The following is a 19,994-nucleotide window of genomic DNA, read 5'->3' as shown; positions in this document are numbered from 1 at the left end:
GTAAAGCAATTTTCATAATTTCCTCCTAAAGGGTGAACCAGGAGATATTGGAGCCAAAGGATCTGATGGACCAGTTGGACCTCGTGGAGAGACAGTGAGTTAACTCCATACCCTACACATTGGATGGTGGCATTATTTTATCATGTAAATTCCACCATAGATTACTGGGAATAGTTTATCATTTAAATTCCACCATAGATTACTGGGAATAGTTAGGCTCTACTGACTTACAAGAGTCTAATGTAATTTCCTGTTGAACAATCCCAGATATACACAAGATTAAGCCACCAACCTTCTTTATTATAGGGAGATGATGGACGGGATGGAGTTGGAAAACCGGGACCCAAGGGCAGAAAAGTAAGTCAGTTAATCCTTCGGAATGTGTTTCCATGTGTTTTACGATTATAGTGTGAAACAAACTGCTTCACTGCAGGACTGGTTTCAGCATTTACACATTTCTGTGTATCCAGAAGGATGTGTAACTCCTTTCAGTTGCCAGTTACAAGCTCAGTGAGCATTGCCAGGACACAAGTGGTTGTTACAATGAATGCAAGTGACTACATTTTAGTGATCCAGAACGTTGCAAGACAAATAAAAAAAAACAAAACCCAAAACTTTAACTAAGTTTCATGTTATTAGTTTATTATATAGTTATTATGAAATGAACAATTTTAGCTTTTGCCTCATTTGCTAGAAAATGTAATATACTAATAATGATTTTTTTCTTTTTCTTTTAGGGAGAAACTGGATTTCCTGGATACCCAGGAGTAAAGGTAAAATAAATACCCCAATCACTTTCTGAGAGGCTTTTGTATCACTCAAGTGTAAAGATCTTCATTATTGTTAATACCTCTCAAAGCCCTGATAACAAATTAATGACCTATCCCTAGAGTAGGTAATCAATATTGGCACCCCCGCTGATCATTTCGAGGTTTTGAATGCAGTCGGGTTTAAATAATGGAATGGATTGATTAGGATTAGGATTTGTCCTACAGCACCTGGCAGCGGCTGCTACATATTGATGGAGTTGCGCATTGCAGCCTCGTGCGATGCATTTACAATTGGCTGCTGCTGGAGCGAATCACATGTTGGGTGTCAGACTCACACTGATCCAATATTGATCTATTTTTAGGACATCAATTTGTCATGAATGGGCAAACCCTTTGAGGGTGAAGTTTATGATCTTTTCAGAATTTAAAAAAAATGTTTTAAGCAAAAATGGTGAATTTGACTTTAATTTTGGCACATAGGAACTTGTTTTAAATAGGCCATAACTGTTGGTTGTTTGAATGCTTGTCTGACCAATAGGGTTGAGCGAAACAGATCGTTCATTTTCAAAAGTCGCCGACTTTTGGCAAAGTCGGGTTTCATGAAACCCGACCCGATCCCTGTGTGGGGTTGGCCATGCGGTACTTTCGCGCCAAAGTCGCGTTTCGTATGACGTGCTTGGCGCCATTTTTTCAGCCAATGAAGGAGTGTGGGCAGAATGATGACATAGGTCTTAGGGCCTGGACGCCTATCGCCATCGCTTGTGCGCTGTAGCGATTTGCAATGTGTAACACCAGCTTTTCTGTTCAGGGACGGAGGAGAGAGAGAGAGAGAGAGAGGGAAAAAAAAATCCCATTGACTTTGCATTGGGTTTCGTGTTTCGGTCGATCCCCGACTTTTCGCCATAATCGGACGATTTCACTCGACTCGACTTTTGAGATAGTCGGGTTTTGCGAAACCCGAGTCGACCCTAAAAAAGTAAAAGTCGCTCAACCCTACTGACCAACACTTTTTCATGACCCCTATACACATGCACCCTTGGTTAGGCCAAAAATGCATGTGTTATCAATGAGCGGATGGAATAAATCATTGCCAGACACCTCGAGCTGTGGCTTATATCTCTTGATAACAAAAGACCAAGAATGTTGAAATTCAACATGCCCTATCAATTTTTTTCCTTACATATGCCAAATGAATATTTATGTCTCAAACAGGCTGATGGAGACATGACCCCGCTTGTCTTGTAGGCTTGACTACCATTTACATATGCAATCATACCAACTAAGATGCTCTCATGTATTATTCAGGGTGATCCTGGAGATAAAGGAGCTAATGGAGATCCGGGACCTAAGGGAAGCAGGGGCCGCAGAGTAAGTGTAACTTAAAGGTATAAGATGAAATGACCTACAGTTCCTCCATTGTTGTAACAAACATATGTAGCTAAATAACGTAATAAATGAAAGATGGATTGTATGATACAACCAGAACGTATTATTAAATGGCACATTCTGTCTTTATCTCTAGGGCAATGCTGGGAATCCTGGTACATTGGGTACTCCAGGAGATCCAGGATATCCCGGACCAGCTGTAAGTCATACATAACGTATATGAAATAAATATGGGTTAACAAGATACATTTTATTTTTCTATAAAATCTAACATACACCAACAATAATTTATTTTTCAGGGCCTCAAGGGAGAGCGAGGAGGCGCAAGAGATGTAAGTATTGAACCAAAATAAACTAGTGCACATATTCAATTGGGGAATATTACTTATATCTGTAATGTGGCCTTTCTACTTTACTCACAAGTGTTTTTTTTCTTTATCAGCATTGTGGTCTTGTGAAGCATATCAAAAACACTTGCCGTAAGTATTTTTGGAAATTTACCAGGTTATAAGTAAAAAAAAATGTTAAGGCTGTTTTTACTGTTTTAAAAAAACGTTTTCTCCATTCTACTTAGGAGTTTTAATACTTTTCTGTGGCGTAAACTGTAGATAAATGTTTAAGTTCTGATGGATTCTTTTTCTGTTTTCCATGTTGGGTGATCCTCTTTATCCCATTCACAGCATGTTGCTACGGTAAGTATCATCAAATTGTTCTTCATTTTGACTACTACAACACCTTAGTTGTTTTTGTCCCAGATTAAGAATCTTATAAGAAAGATGATTAAAACACTATTTACTGAAGCTTATTAATGGTAAGAATGGCTGGAAATAAAACAAGAAGTAAGGAAGGAAATCCAGCTCGGCGAGCAGATTCTTAGAAAATTCATACAAAGGACATAAGATAATATGGAGGCAAATAGATTAGTTCTGATATAGCGTTGGCATCTACGCGTTTTAGGTGGGAGCACATCCTTAATTATGATCATGATTAAGGGTATATTCACATCTGAAACGCGTAGATGAATGAAGAAGAATCTGCTTTTAGAGCTGGATCTCCTTCCTTACTACTTGTATATCCAGGACGTGACAGAGCCAGAGTCTAAGACCCAAATGGATTGGGTTAGTATCATCGTTCAGCTGGAAACAATGTATTTTTGGAAATAAAACTCTGCTAACTTTGTCCTCACTTTCATAAAGTAACTTACAATCATCATTCTTACAACTCTTTCGTTAAAAAGACACAAACACACACACAGCAGTTAATTTTAACTTCGGCTTTGAAGCCATCTAAGAAGAAGTTAGACCACAGAACAGCCTATACCCTTAGGGACTCCATTGGAACAGCCATACTTCTAAGCTACTTTCAAAGTGTAACTGAACTTTAAAATGGTTTTGACACATTGTAGTCACTGTTAAGTACTGTCGATTATAAGGATCTGGATTGTGAGATCCTCACCGATTGGTCAATCCATTAAGAAAAATGTTGAAAGCTATGCTGACTGCTAGGCATCTGGACCCTATCCCCCCAGCAAAATAATATCTTTTACTTTTAAAGAGTAACCATTGTCTTCATTTTTATTTCATACATCAATGATATCTAAGGGGTAATGTTTCTCCTTATGGAGTGTGATATGCTTGGCATGCCAAGGTAAGGAGACCTGTTGGCCTTGCAATGTTCCTCTGTTAAATTAAATATGAAAATTGTCTTTTCAGAGAGACTCAACTTTTAGGATTGCTACTTCCAGTATGTAGCACTAGAGTCCAAGTCCTCTTTCCCTTTGAAGAGGCAATTGACATATTTAATTTTCTAGAGGAACTTTGCATGGCTTATAAGTCTCCTTACCCTGGCATGTCACTCATGTCACTCTCCACAGGAGAAACATTACTCCTTAGGCTAGGTTCACATTGCGTTAATGGGTTAACGCTAGCGGACTCCGTTACATGGTGAAATTGTCACAATTAACGTCATGCAACGGATCCATTGACGGCAATGTGCTAACGGATCTCTAGCGCATCGCATACCATTTTCGGCACGCGCTAGCGATGTCCCGTTAGTTTCGGACGAACCACGGACGCTGCTTGCAGCATCCGAGGTCCGTTCCTCGCTAGCGCAGATCGGGTATCTGCGCTAGTGGGATGGCCAAACGCGATCCCTTTTGGGACATTGCGTTAGCGCAATCCGCTAGCATATGCGCTAAACGGATTGCCCTAACGCACTGTGAACATAGCCTAAGTCCCCAGTCAGAAGTCTCTCATACAGCGAAATCAGATCTAATGCTTTATAATGCAGAGGTGTGATACTCCAGAAAACGTGTCTGCAAATTGAGATTCTGGTTAGGCTTTTATCCTAAGTCATGTGGTGGTGCAGGGTCGATATTGACTTTTAGGATTGCTACTTCCAATAGTTGGCGCTAGAGATGAAGCCCTACTTCTCTTTGAAGAGACAATTTACATATATAAATCAATGATGCACATGAAAATAAGTAACTTTATATATCTTGTCAGAGCAATCTGTTTTTTTTTCTCTACCGGACTGATCTTCCACTCTCAATTCATGAGTATAATGTGAAACCATTGAATACAGGTTCCCCCCAATACTAAGATAGGCCAATGATGGTAGCTGCTTTTAAAATTCTATGGAGGAGGGAAGAAAATGGAGAAGCTAGAACCAGACCACAGTAACAGTTCTCCTTAGAACTTTACTACGAGCACCAACTGTCATCTCCTATCTCGGTAATGGGAAGAACTGACTTCACCGCAGATAGATTCTACCTGTGTGTCTGGAATATTGAGAATGGACGATCCGTCCAGGCTGAGATAGGAAGTGGATTTCTCTAATAAGATATATTGCAAAATTTATTATTTTCATGTGTACTATTGACTTTTGAAATAAAAATTAAAAATAACCATTACTGTTTTGAGCTGCATTACTCAAAGACGAATATACTGTAGATATTAACAACTTTCCATTTTTAGTGCAAAAAATTATTATTAATAAAGCCATCGTGAGAAAGATCCATTAAATAAATTACTTTGAGTGAGTGCATGTAATGTCCTACAACATTATGACTACAACGTAACCTGTTTCCTAATTGCTCTACACTGTTCAGGTCCAAAGGAATGTCCCGTGTACCCCACTGACTTGGTGTTTGCTATTGACTCCTCTACTGATGTGAACCGCAACCAATTCAACAACATGAAGGATGCGGTTTTAAGAATGGTTAACCAGCTCACAATTACTGACAGCAATTGTCCAAGAGGGGCCCGGGTGGCACTGCTAACCTACAATAGCGAGGTCACCACGGAGGTCCGCTTTTCTGAAGGTCTGAGAAAGCCAGCTATGCTCAAAGTGATCGAAGACCTGCAGCTGAAGACAAACACCAAACAGAGAAGCCTGGACACTGTTATGTCCTTTGTGGCCCGAAACACATTCAAGAGGGCTCGTGGAGGGTTCCTAACAAGAAAAGTGGCTGTTTTCTTCAGTAACGCCCCAACCAGAGCTTCAGTACAGCTTAATGAGGCTGTGCTTAAGTTATACGATGCTGGCGTGGCTTCTGTCTTCCTTACAAATCGAGAGGACAGGGCACTGGGAAATGCGCTGAAGGTGAATATTGGAGATTTAACCAAATAAATGTTTTGCACTAGACACATTCAGGCCCAATTCATCACTGTTGTTTCTCCACTTCTCTGGAATAATTGGCTCCTTTTAGTGGCTTTAGTTTTGGCACCTTATGTTTTATATGTTTTCTGACATTTTTTAAGTTGTCTTTCTTTTTTAAGCCTTTTTATGATTATTCTTCACCAACGTAGCTTATCTAGATGTTTTAAACAAATTCATGAAATGCGACTTTTACCATTTGACCCAATTTTTTGGGTGCATCTCACTCCGGTCTCTGCCTTGGGTAAAATTTATTGTGGAGTTTTCAGTTTGGCGCTTCTTCTTATTTTACAACCTTGATACTATCTAAACAATTTGAGCCTTTGGCTTTGAAAATTTGCACAAACTGGTTAAAGTCAAAATTGAAGAACATTTCTGGCTCTGAGCCAAATTCGTGAACCACGTGTGTTAATTTGAAGAATTTTGCAAAAAAAAACAACCGTCAGTCAATACGACAAGACAGAAAAAGAAACGTGACTTCAATAAAACGCACATGATGAATAATAATAAATAATTTTAGGTTTCTAAAAGCATCTGCTTTCTGATTGTAGCATCTTTTAGTTACATCCTACAGTAACAACTAGCCATAGCTGAAACCTCTTTGAGATCACAGCGCAAAATAGCAATAGTAATATTCTTCTAGTGGGGTGCTCCTGCTAAAGAACATAAGAAAAACACATAGGATATGATACAATTGAAAAAAAAATTGGCAAAATTTTGGCCATGAAAACATTTCACGGTATTTACCTGATAGAAAAAGAATGTAATCTATAAGGAAGCATATTCAGTATGGTTTCTGTATGCAGTATTTCATTACCATAATTTTAACGTAATCAAACCCTTTTTACGAAAATATTTTCTAGTCTATCATTCACTCCGATCACTAAAAATATTATTGACATTTTTTTGATGATTTATGAATTTAGATGTGTAATATTAGTCTTGGCATGACAATCCGGATCCAGTATAGCACCATCTGATTCTATTTTTGATAATTTATTTAAGCCCATACATGCCCATCAATGTTCAGTTTGACTGACTTACAGTACATGTTGTCGATGTTAGATTGATTTGGGCAGGAATTTGCCTAGCCCCAAAGGAATTGGTGCAACCCCTAAAAAGGCATTATATATTTGGAAACTTGGTTGATTTTACCTCCCCCTACTAACAGCTTTTAAATGTGCCTTCTAGGTTAATAATACTGAGGTGGGCCAGGCTTTTGTACTTGGCACCGGTGCTCAAATCAATGATACCATACGTCGAATATTCTCCTGCCATGTCTGTCTGGGTAAGCAATACTTTCTTACTAGATAAGTGATTGAGCACAACTTATGAGACCATTATCTGGATTCAGCAAGCATTTTGTAATAGAAAATATTTTCGAATGATGTACGGATGTATGAGTTAGTGTATGTTCACACGTAGCTTTTGTGATGCGTTTTTTTTTTCTGCGTGAAAAATGGAAGCTCTGGTCAGAAAACTGCACAAATGGAAACCGCGCGTGTGTGTTTTGCATTTGAATGCATTTTTTAGCCATTTCTTAGGCTACGTTCACACTAGCGTTGTGCGCCGCTGCGTCGGTGACGCGACGCACAACGCACCGAAAAACGCGTGCAAACGCACGCAAAAACGCTGCGTTTTTCGACGCGTGCGTCGTTTTTTGACGAAAATCAGACGCAAGAAAAATGCAACTTGTTGCGCTTTCTTGGTCCGACGCTAGCGTCAAAAAAGACGCACGTGTCGGAAAACGCAACAAGCAAAAACACATGCGTCCCCCATGTTAAACATAGGGGAGCATGACGCGTGCGTCGCCGCTGCGTCGCCCGACGCTAGCGCGACGCACACTAGCCGAACGCTAGTGTGAACGTAGCCTTACGCATTTTGTTTTACATAATTTGCTGTGTTTTCTAAAAAAAATGCATCACAGGTAAAAAAAAAAACACACGGTGTGAATGAGATTTTAGCAATCTCTTTTATTTTGCTACTAATATAAAATGCTGCATTTTTCTGCACAAAAAAAAATGCACGAAAAAAAGCATTTAAGGCGCTACCTGTGAACAAACCCTTAGGCTGGAATCACACATGCAGTATTTTTGAGCCAAACAAAACCTGGAGGGAATCTAAAAAGAGGTAAAATACTGATACTACTCTCTTTTGGATCTACTACTGTGTTTTATTTTAAATAACAACACAAATACACAACCTAAATTGTAGGAAGAATTAAAATGTTTCTAATAAATTTTGCTTTGAGAAACACAATATTTTTGACTCAATACTCTTCTTATTTCTAGATATTTGTGATCCACCTAGCGAATGTGGAGTTAGTGTTCCTAGAGGAGACCTTCGGTTACGGCGCTCAGCGGCTACTGATGTAGACATTGACTTGGCCTTCCTACTGGACAGTTCAGACTCTACAAATCCAGCCCAGTTTGCGGAGATTAAGAGATTTGTATCCCATGTCATAGGACAACTTGAGCTTAGCACAGAACCGAAATCTTCTTCCCACCATGCACGCATAGCTGTTCTTCAACATGCCCCCTACGAACATCAAGCCAATGCCAGTTATTCCCCTGTGAAAGTAGACGTTGGACTGACTGATTACACAGACAAAGAGAAACTTCAGGCTTTTATCAAGACTAAGATGACACAGCTTTATGGAACAAGGGCTTTAAGCAATGCCATCAAGTATGTTGTGGAGCATGTATTTGAGGGTGCTCCCAACCCCAGGACCATGAAAGTAATTTTCCTATTCCTAACTGGAGAAGTAAAGCCCCATGAGCTTCAGCAACTTCATCAAGCCGTAATTGAGGCCAAATGTAAGGGTTACTTCTTTGTTATCCTGAGCATCGGGAACAAGGTGAATTCTGGCCAGCTACATTCATTGGCTAGTGAACCACATGATGTTTTCTCCAAGAAGGCAGATAAGGCATCGGAGCTTCATGAAGAAACTCTATTGAGATTTGGGCTACATCTGCCAGGATTTCTCAGCAGTAAGTATATACAAACTACATAGAGCCTCATGGTCCCCATACACATTGGATGAAAATGGTCAAACGTACCTTTGTTCATTGGTTGAATGAGTGGTTGTTTGTTGATGGCTCTCAAAAATCACTGATAATATTGGTCATTATTGGACCATGATGCAGGCATTGCTCATCATCAGTCCACAAAAATACAACATGCCTGATCAATGTTTTGAAATTCTTCAATCGGTCTTTGGTCAAAATGGGCAATCGTTCATTTCGCGGGAGCAGCCGACAATCGATAGTTATGGTGAAATTTAGTTTTTTTATTCAACTTTAGTCTAATGTGTTTGGGCTGCTTTACCCAACTCTGACTGGGGTGTTCTTGGTGTAGATGGTAGCATTGATAGAATATAACATGTCTTCATTGAGATGCGTATTTTCTTTATTCACAGGTGAAAATGCTTTCCACCTCTCTCCTGAAATAAGAAAGCATTGTGACTGGTTCCAGAATGATCACCCTGCCAGCACTTCACAGGATGCGACTAATAATGATGATGAGTACGTGATCTAAACTGATAATACACTTTACTGGCAACAGATATCGTCAATCAGATCAGGATGCGGTGCCAAACCTAACAACTGAAGATTAATAGATTGCTTTGCTCAAGAGTTATTTTTTTTCAAAATTCAGTGAAATAATTTACTTACAAAATAGGATTCTAATATAAATAAGACCTGTTTTAAGGGGAATCTGTCAGCAGTTTTTTGATATGTAATCTGAGGGCAGCATGAGGTAGTGGATGAGACAATGATTTCAGTGATGTGACACATTAGGCTGTGTGATATTGTTTTCATACAATAAAGGTTTTATCACCAGAGATTATCACTTCCCTGACTAGGTCCCTCCTCCCAAGTGGTCTGACCACGCCTCCTCCTCTGATAAGCAGCTCAATGTCAATAGACACTGTACACAGGAAGCTGTGATGTGGGCAGCTTTCCGAGTTCAGCTACTTGTTACATCTAAAAACTGTGCACCCATTAAGCTAAGTGATACATCTTTGGAATCAGGGTCTCTCAACCTACATTATGCTGCTCTCAGATGAGGTAGCAAAAACTTGGTATCAGATTCCTTTTAATGATGCCATCATAGATTTTGGGTGACAAATGCCACCAAATGTGTATGCTTGGTGCTTTAATTTGGAAACACTGAAGAAACATAGCTTGATATGTTTTATAAGTTGCACTGTAAAATGCTCGTTATATGGGACATGATAGGACTGAGTAAATCTGGAGTTGCAGATACAAGTCTACTCTGGTAGAAAAATTCAGAGTAAATAGGTTTAAAAAAGTATTTTATTGTGAATATATATAGTAAAATTAAGTACAAAAGACATAATTATAAAGTTGCAAAAGGATGAAAAAGAAAAGATCGCTAGTGCCACACACCCCATACTTGACAGAAACACATAAGGCTGGAGAGCATACTGTCACTAAAGTGCTAGCGTAATATGCCCATGTGGTCTGCAGATAAATACATATAAAATAATGCTCACCGGTAACTGACAAGAAATAGGGGATCCGGCAGAGCCCCCAACCTACGTTTCGCTTGTTTGTTGATCGCTTTCTCAAGGGGATTCTACTCTGGTGTAAAGGCAGAGAGCTTGAGATTCACGCCCATGGCCTTCACTTGGTCACTTAGTAAGGCAGGACATGTGCACTGAATTTGCCCACAGGCTTGTTTAGAACCAAAGAAAAGCAACTAGATGAAATATTAAACAAAAAACCAAAAAGAGATTCTAGGAAGCAATTGTCATAAGTATCTTAAAACCAACAAGTTTTATTAAGTATAGACACAAAATTACCATAACATATAAAACATATACAATATACTGTCCTCGGCGAGATACACATACAATATATAACTGCAGGCGCTAAGCCATGCACAGCACCCAAACTAGGTCTCCAATAGTAACATCATTGTGCATAGGAAAAAGGTATAGAGCAAATGGGTATCTAGATACAGTACTGTGAGAAATTCCAAAAACCCAAGACAGAAAAAGGCCTTATGTCTTAGATGTATAATAATCACTCTCGCCTCTCTGTGTTAAGTATGGATCAGACTATTGCAAGTGGCTATATAAACCAATAAAGTGCATAGTGCTCAGTAAATATCTCACATAATAGTCATTGCATGGTTACCAATACTTAACATAGCCTATGCTCTAGGGATGGGTAGCCACAGCATACCCCATACCAATCAAATCAATATAAAGGGAGTATGGATGCTATACATAACCGGCACGTGCAGTCCTGAAAGCCCCAACGCGCGTTTCGCGTCTTGCTTCTTCCGGAAGAATTGGTTTATATAGCCACTTGCAATAGTCTGATCCATACTTAACACAGGTGTTAACCAATGATGTTACTATTGGAGACCTAGTTTGGGTGCTGTGCATGGCTTAGCGCCTGCAGTTATATATTGTATGTGTATCTCGCCGAGGACAGTATATTGTATATGTTTTATATGTTATGGTAATTTTGTGTCTATACTTAATAAAACTTGTTGGTTTTAAGATACTTATGACAATTGCTTCCTAGAATCTCTTTTTGGTTTTTTGTTTCATATTTTAAGGAAGTGTCATTCAAATAGGCCAGGTCTATTGCCTAAGATTTTTAGATGAAATATTACATGGATGAGGTCTAATTCTCTAAGTAGTACAAATACATATGGGCAACCCTCCAATGTTCCGTCACACCTGATATTATAATTCATTCTTGATTCTATTTTTGCTGAACCCATATCATCTATTCCTCCTGTATTAGGACACAGAATGCAGTAATACCCGATGAGCTGTTTACCAGCAGAACGCCAGAGGTCATCACAGTACGTGGAAGCACCGAGACTCCCACAGGTAACTGTGTAACTTACCTTGGATCTTACGTGACAGAACAGCTCGTTCAACTATATTTTACATCAATCAAACCTGTGCCTTTCCCAAATCTTGCTTCCCACATACTACACCATCTTCCCCCTTACTTCTTCAATACAAAGTCTTCTAACTATATTTTTTATATACAGACATTAAATGGGAACTGTATATCCATTAAACTTTGCATAAATCAATAGTAGAGGAAAATAGAAAAAAAAATTAAAATATCTTATCATGGAAATTTGCGTCCTTCCCCACTTACCGGCTTTTTCTTCTCCCCTCCAATTCACCCTCCTCCAAAACTTATCATCCACTCTGGAAAAAAAAAATGGCACCAATCCATCTTGCTCAGACAAGACGAACTTCCAGATCCTTATGACGTGATGTGGCAAAGACCATTATCCTCTATGAAGAGATGAGGGGGAGGAGGGAAAAACAGAATAAGAAAAAAGTCAAAAGAGGAAAAAAAAAGATTGTGCTGAGCTTTCGAAGTGTTTTACCTCACCCCGGAGCTTGATTCACATCTACACAGCTCACTACAATTTCCTTCATGTTGCTGTTTGTTCTCACTTCATACTAACTAAGGAATGAAGAGCGGGAATCCCTCTCTGTGTGCTGTGCTGTATATGAGAGAGATCACAGTAGATTGCCTCCTCCCACCAGCTCAGAGCGGATTGCAAATTAAGAGATGGAGTCGGCAGAGGGGAAAACTGGTAAAACCGTAATAGACAAGTCATATAGTGGCCAGAAGTAGTGATATTCTTCATGTATACACACAGGACAGCTCATTATGAAAACATACCCGAAAGTACGGTTACCCCGTAAAGGGTTTTTCCAAACTTTTTTTGAAGCATAATACTTGGCCTAATAAAATAATAGAAACTCACATAATAGAAACTCACCTAGACATCTTCTCTCACCCCTCTCCTGGTGAAGCCCATTTTCCCAACATTTTGTATTGAACATATGACAGCTGCAGTCAATCACTGGCCACAGTAACGACTGAATTATCACATCTGGCTGCAGCGGTCCCTTTTTTGTACCACTATGTACCACCAGCTCTATACATTCTGTTTCTGTTGTACCGACAAGTGATTGTGGCAAAAACTAGGAGTACACTGCGTTCATAGTAATAGGCAATCCTAGATACAAAACACCCGGTGTAAGTTGCATTGGAGTAAAGTGAGCCATAGTATATACAGACCTTATACTGATTTTTTTATTCTTTGTAGCTGGCAGACTATTACGTTGTAGAGATTACTACTGCATTTAACAAAAATTCTTCTACTTCTTCAAGATCGTACAGTGACGACACACATGACAAGCCTCCCAATGCCTGAAGTGTTGGCATCTGATGTAACAGACAGCAGCGTTTATCTGAGCTGGGCCAGAGCTGACCTCCAAAAACCGGACGTCTACGAGCTAAGCATCACCTCTCTAGATGACAACTCTCTAGTCCTTAAACAGAACGTCACCGGTACCGAGAGACTTATTGGAGGCCTCATAAGTGGACAAGTGTATCAAGTCACTGTTACGGGACAGCACAAGAACCTTGGTCTGATCACCTACCAGACAACATTTACAACTCGTAAGTATGAATTGCTGTTCCTAAATCCCGTCTTTTATGGGACAGTTTAACAGACCAAGTGGCTCAAGTGCAGACGAGACTGTAAATTCCATAGTAAAACAAAACTTGGAAGTTGGGAATAGGGAGGATGACTCACTCGGACAGAACTTGTAGTTTCCATTCATACAATAGTAAAATTACAGGAAATCTTTCTAGGAAAATTGTCAGAACTACTTGGGTTTTTCAGAAGCATCGTATGTGAAGCGATACGTAATGTAGTAGCCAGACTGTTAGTCAGATACTTGAAGACTCATCCACTGAACAGTAATTTTAGAATCAGTTTGACTCTGAGGCTGTTTTATACCATTGTACTTAGCAGATTACTGCCCCGGAACATTGCGTTTTGTACGCCAGTCTTCATGAGGGGCAAGCCGGAATAAGATGTGCCGAATTCGTGAACAGGCACGTGCCACTTACTGAACTCGGCATATCTTATCAGTGGCAAGCACCTCTGTATACTTCGTCAGAAATGTTACTCGAGTCAGGAACTGGAGTAGTATTTCTGGCATAATTTACGCCGCCACTTTTGATAAATTTGTCGGCCGGCGTTGCTGGTTTCTCGTAAGCTCCATTTAACCTCCATGGTGGAGCTGGCTGAAAGTAATAAAAAAATTTGAGCAACTTTGCAAATTATTTTAGCCTACATCTTTTTGCATGTTACATCTGCAGAGGCTACAGCAATGTGCATAATATCCATTGCATTTGCATCCGCCGTTAGGTTCAGATAGGGGCGGGACAGGTCTCATGAATTCTTTGGAACTCTGGGGGAACCTTTACTCAGGGCGACCATGTACTGCAGCTTCCTCAGGCACAAGATGGATCCACTTGCTCACACAGATACAATTGATAGAGTGCTCATGAACATGAACAGTGTAGTTTAATGGCACAGGCTGGACATTCAGTACAATTCAAGTCTCTTAAGCACAGGCTTTATAAACAGTACAGCTGCTTCTTAGAGGCACATTGACTAAGAGTCTCTCTTGATAGCACAGTTCAGCACAGATCAAGACTCTTTACAAAAGCACAGTGTACACAGCATTCCTTCTAGCACGGTGTAATGGAGGAGGGGGGAGGGTTTGCTGAGGGAGATGATCTCAGTGACACAATTTCTTCCAATAACTATCTTCCTGCTCCTGATAGACTTTCTCCACTAGCAGTACAGGGGGCTAGCCCAACTCCACTCTGTAATGGAATCCTGTGTCCCTATGGTTCACTTGCCTGAACTCTTGTGAGAGAGAGATCACACACCACTCATCCCTTTCCCTGCTACCACAATCCCCCTGGGGCTCTGCTAACCACTCCCTGTCCCCTGTGACTGTGTTAACCCATATAGTTGCTGGATGCTGTTGAAGCAACAGCAGTTAAAGGGAACCTGTCACCCCGTTTTTTGAGATTGAGCTATAAATACTGTTAAATAGGGCCTGCGCTGTGTGTTCCTATAGTGTATGTAGTGTACCCCGATTCCCCATGTATGCTGAGAAATAACTTACCAAAGTCGCCGTTTTCGCCTGTCAATCAGGCTGGTCAGGTCGGGAGGACGTGGTGACATCGCTGGTTCTTCCTCAGCTTTACGTTGGTGGCGTAGTGGCGTAGTGGTGAAGACACAGCGCGCGATCTGCGCTGTCATCCCTTTCGTCGGTGGGGGCGGCCATCTTCCTGGGGCCGCGCGTGCGCAGATCGAGTGCTCTGCTGCACGGGGCTTCAGGAAAATGGCCGCGGGATGCCGCGCGTGCGCATTAGAGATCGCGGCGGCCATTTTCCCAAAGCCGAGATGCAACTCGGCTTTGGGAAAATGGCCGCCGCGATCTCTAATGCGCACGCGCGGCATCCCGCGGCCATTTTCCTGAAGCCCCGTGCAGCAGAGCACTCGATCTGCGCACGCGCGGCCCCAGGAAGATGGCCGCCCCCACCGACGAAAGGGATGACAGCGCAGATCGCGCGCTGTGTCTTCACCACTACGCCACTACGCCACCAACGTAAAGCTGAGGAAGAACCAGCGATGTCACCACGCCCTCCCGACCTGACCAGCCTGATTGACAGGCGAAAACGGCGACTTTGGTAAGTTATTTCTCAGCATACATGGGGAATCGGGGTACACTACATACACTATAGGAACACACAGCGCAGGCCCTATTTAACAGTATTTATAGCTCAATCTCAAAAAACGGGGTGACAGGTTCCCTTTAACACTAGTTCTGCATGCCACATATTGCAAATATAAGGGTCCTGCTTAACTACATCAAGCTACAAAAATAAAAACTGATGATTGAGTTCTTATTGACATCTGAATGTACACAATTCTGCTTTTCAGGTACATCTGAGCCCCAGACAGAAGTTGTGGCAAATTCTAAAATGGTGGTGAGCACAGAGCCCATGGATACTCCTGAAATAGGTGAGTGAGGAAGAAGCAGTACAGATAGAAAATAGCTATCCCCTGAAATGTATCGAATTCAATGAAGGACCCTGATAGATTGTTATACATAGAACTATACACACTGGCTAATTACACACATGCAAGAAAGTTTTCACAACTCCATTGTCACTAAAGAATATATTAACCTTTATATCTAATATATAAAGCTGAATGTGTGTATGTATGTATGTATGTGTGTATGTCCGGGATTGGCATCTGCACCGTCGCCAGGGCCGTATTTAGAGTTTCTGCTGCCCTAGGCACTTTTAGTGCTGCCTCCCCCTTTGGTGAGTATGACACTATCGGCAGTGACTTTGGCAAAAATCGCTGATGTGAAAGTCGCCTTTTGCAGCAGATCCGACAGTTTTTCCGCATCTGCCGCGTAATGGATCACTTAGGGCAACACTGCGTTCGGCCTCATTCATTCCCTATGGGACTTACAGACATGTGCGGCTCTTGCGGTTTTGCCGCCATCCGGCAAATGCGGTACTTGCAGCAATGAGAAAAAACACTACTAGCAGTGTTTTATGTATCATCGTAAGTGCAAAACCGCAATTGCCGCACATGTTCGCAAGTAGCCATCATTACCTGTCCCTGCACCTTGCTAGCTCATCCCTATCCAACCCTCCCTGACCTAAAACTACACTATAAAGCTTCAGAAAAGCAATTTATTAACTGCCATATTCCTATGATAATGAGGGCTCTAGGCTACGGCGTAGACTGGGACGGGCAGTCTCCGGGTCTCCATCCTCTCTGTGCACACCCTCAGTCCCTGCCTCACTGCCTGTGCACAGACCACCCTCCACCGCACCCGGTAATCACCGCTCGCAGTAGCATACCAGCAGAGGTGTATCTAGGGTTTCTGGCACCCGGGGAAAGAATTCATTTTGGTGCCCCCCCTCCGCCAAGGACATATGTGATTTGCACACTCAGTCATGTGCCCACGAGCTCCTCTCCCTAATGCTCTCAATGTTCAGTGAAAAACTAAGAGAAGCAGAAGAGAAGCTCGATGTCGCAGGACCATAAGAGTATGTGTCCACGTTCAGGATTGCATCAGGATTTGGTCATGATTTTTCATCAGTATTTGTAGCCAAAACCAGGAGTGGAACAATTAGAGTAAAACTATAATAGAACCATATGCTCCACTTCTGTATTTATCACCCACTCCTGGTTTTGGCTACAAATACTGATGTAAAATACTGACCAAATCCTGATGCAATCCTGAACGTGGACACACACCCTAAGTCTGAAAAATCGCATATGAGTGACGTGTCCATGTGACGACTACTGGAACTTGCAGAGCTGAATCCTGACATCGCAGCTTCTGAATTCTCACAACGCATGCACTGCACTTTTAGGATTCTCCCTTGCCGGTGGACAGTCATGTCAGCACAAGTATGTGATTTGTAGACTTCTGACCACATTCTGACTAGATGTGCCCGGCCTCGCTCAGTTCATTTTCATTGACGGAGGTCACGCATGTCTAGTCAGCACGTGATCGCATTAATGTAAATCCCCAGCATGAGAGAATCCTGACAGCGTGCAGTGTGCACTGTGAGAATTCAGAAGTCTGCAGTCACAAAGAATGACTGCAGACTCATCACAAGCCTGGACATCCCCTTTAAAAGGGACTCTGTCACCTGAATTTGGAGGGAACAATTTTCAGCCATAGGGGTGGGGTTTTCGGGTGTTTGATTCACCCTTTCCTTACCCGCTGGCTGCATGCTGGCTGCAATATTGGATTGAAGCTCATTCTCTGTCCTCCATAGTACACGCCTGCGCAAGGCAAGATTGCAGATTGTGCAGGTACAGTATGTACTACGGAGGACAGAGAATGAGCTTCAATCCAATATTGCAGCCAGCATGCAGCCAGCGGGTAAGGAAAGGGTGAATCAAACACCCGAAAACCCCACCCCTATGGCTGAAAATTGTTCCCTCCAAATTCAGGTGACAGTGTCCCTTTAAATCTCCTAACATATATAAAAACATGAGAGTTAGCATCACAAATAACATTTACATCCAGGTACCTGATAGATGACGTCGCCTCTGGAGCCGTTCTCCTTTTCTTCATCTTGTCCAGATCCCATGATGAGTTTTCTCATCCACAGCCGTCTCTGCAGACTTCCATCTTCGCCGCTCTTTTGCAGAAAGTCTCCACATGACGCCCTTAAAGATACAAGTGTCATTATAATGCTCCCAAATAAAAAATTGCCCCTCACTATATTGTCTGCACAAAGTATGACCCCCACACTGTCCCTCTTATGGTACATGCTCTTCACACTGTCCTCTCCTTTCTATACCAGTCCCCTCTTCACACTGTCCTCTCACACTGTGTCCCCCTTATAGGGCCCAGTATTTATACTCCATATTTATACTCCATCCTCCCACACTGCGTTCATGCCTCCCCCATCCTCCCACCCTGCGTTCATGGCTCCCCCATCCTTCTCCCCTGCAAGCATGGCTCCCCCATCCTCCCACTCTGCGTTCATGGCTCCCCATCCTTCTCCCCTGCGTTCATGGCTCCCCCATCCTTCTCCCCTGCGTTCATGGCTCCCCCATCCTCCCACTCTGCGTTCATGGCTCCCCCATCCTCCCACTCTGCGTTCATGGCTCCCCCATCCTCCCACTCTGCGTTCATGGCTCCCCATCCTTCTCCCCTGCGTTCATGGCTCCCCATCCTTCTCCCCTGTATGCACGGCTCCCCATCCTTCTCCCCTGTGTGCACGGCTCCCCATCCTTCTCCCCTGTGTGCACGGCTCCCCATCCTTCTCCCCTGTGTACATGGCTCCCCATCCTTCTCCCCTGTGTGCACGGCTCCCCATCCTTCTCCCCTGTGTGCACGGCTCCCCATCCTTCTCCCCTGTGTGCATGGCTCCCCATCCTTCTCCCCTGTATGCACGGCTCCCCATCCTTCTCCCCTGTGTACATGGCTCCCCATCCTTCTCCCCTGTGTGCACGGCTCCCCATCCTTCTCCCCTGTGTGCACGGCTCCCCATCCTTCTCCCCTGTGTGCACGGCTCCCCATCCTTCTCCCCTGTGTGCACGGCTCCCCATCCTTCTCCCCTGTGTACATGGCTCCCCATCCTTCTCCCCTGTGTGCACGGCTCCCCATCCTTCTCCCCTGTATGCACGACTCCCCATCCTTCTCCCCTGTATGCACGGCTCCCCATCCTTCTCCCCTGTATGCACGGCTCCCCATCCTTCTCCCCTGTGTGCACGGCTCCCCATCCTTCTCCCCTGTATGCACGACTCCCCATCCTTCTCCCCTGTATGCACGGCTCCCCATCCTTCTCCCCTGTATGCATGGCTCCCCATCCTCCTCCCCTGTGTGCACGGCACCCCACTTTTTTCCCTGTCATACTTACCTCTCACCGGCGCGCAGCACAGAACTTCCTGGCATCTCAGCGTCTTCCTTCCTGTCTTCAGCGGTCACATGGTAGCGCTAATTAAGGGTGATGAATATGCGCATATTCATCACCCTTAATGATCAGTACCATGTGACCGCTGAAGACAGGACGGCGCTGAGACGCAGTTGCAGCCACCGCTGGAGGAAGGTGAGTATTACGTCTTCAGGGAGGGAGGGAAGGGGGCGGGAAGGAGGGAGGAGGGGGGGGCGGGAAGGGGGGAGGGAGGAGGGGGGGCGGAAACTTGACCCCGGAGTTTTATAAAATAAAAAAAAAAAAAAAAAGGAAAAAACCTAGCTCAAGGGCGCCCCCCCGCATCCCGCCGCCCTAGGCACGTGCCCTCAAGTGCCTAGTGGCAAATACGGCCCTGACCGTCGCTACTACAGTCACAAAATTTTGCACACTCACACGTCTGGACCCTGAGAGCGTTATAGGCTATGTTGTGAGGCAAAATTTTAACCCCGCGCGTTCCAATTCACCAAACAATTTTGCCCCTATCTACATAATGGGGAAAAAGTGAAAGGAAAAGTGTTGGAGGCAATTTGACAGCTGCCAGATGTGAACAAGGGGGACTTAAAGAGTGAGAGCGATGGCGCCAAAGAGTATATACCGTACAGTTGCTAAGGTGGGGCCCCGACATGGGATACTCACCACACACGGGGATATGAACACACACACAAAATGCGCCACACACTACCACGTGCTTGAACACATATACCACCCTTAGCACACATTTCACCACACATACACCAACCTCGCCACATAAAAGTTAAAACACAAAAATCACCGCTCAAAACTCACCACGCGCAAAATTCGCCTCATGCAAAACTCGCCACATGCAAAA

General features: G+C 43.0%; 1 protein-coding gene across 7 annotated transcripts in view; it reads left to right on the top strand.

Moving 5' to 3' along the window:
• The window catches only part of COL6A3 (collagen type VI alpha 3 chain), a 158,057-nt gene that overhangs the window by 114,465 nt on the left and 23,598 nt on the right, over window positions 1-19,994 (top strand). For all 7 annotated transcript variants that reach the window (XM_069733332.1, XM_069733331.1, XM_069733329.1 and 4 more), the window contains 15 exons: window positions 32-94; window positions 307-357; window positions 738-773; window positions 2,076-2,138; window positions 2,293-2,355; window positions 2,456-2,488; window positions 2,599-2,635; window positions 2,837-2,848; window positions 5,266-5,759; window positions 7,005-7,101; window positions 8,105-8,803; window positions 9,232-9,337; window positions 11,600-11,688; window positions 13,004-13,294; window positions 15,645-15,725. In XM_069733332.1, coding sequence (XP_069589433.1) covers window positions 32-94; window positions 307-357; window positions 738-773; window positions 2,076-2,138; window positions 2,293-2,355; window positions 2,456-2,488; window positions 2,599-2,635; window positions 2,837-2,848; window positions 5,266-5,759; window positions 7,005-7,101; window positions 8,105-8,803; window positions 9,232-9,337; window positions 11,600-11,688; window positions 13,004-13,294; window positions 15,645-15,725 — 2,215 coding nt within the window. The remainder of the gene's footprint in view (window positions 1-31; window positions 95-306; window positions 358-737; window positions 774-2,075; window positions 2,139-2,292; window positions 2,356-2,455; window positions 2,489-2,598; window positions 2,636-2,836; window positions 2,849-5,265; window positions 5,760-7,004; window positions 7,102-8,104; window positions 8,804-9,231; window positions 9,338-11,599; window positions 11,689-13,003; window positions 13,295-15,644; window positions 15,726-19,994) is intronic.

Source organism: Ranitomeya imitator, chromosome 7 (assembly GCF_032444005.1).
Source record: "Ranitomeya imitator isolate aRanImi1 chromosome 7, aRanImi1.pri, whole genome shotgun sequence".
Taxonomy (NCBI): Eukaryota; Metazoa; Chordata; class Amphibia; order Anura; family Dendrobatidae; genus Ranitomeya; species Ranitomeya imitator.
The sequence above is the reverse complement of the archived record's forward strand: the minus strand, read 5'-3'. Positions and strand labels throughout refer to the sequence as shown.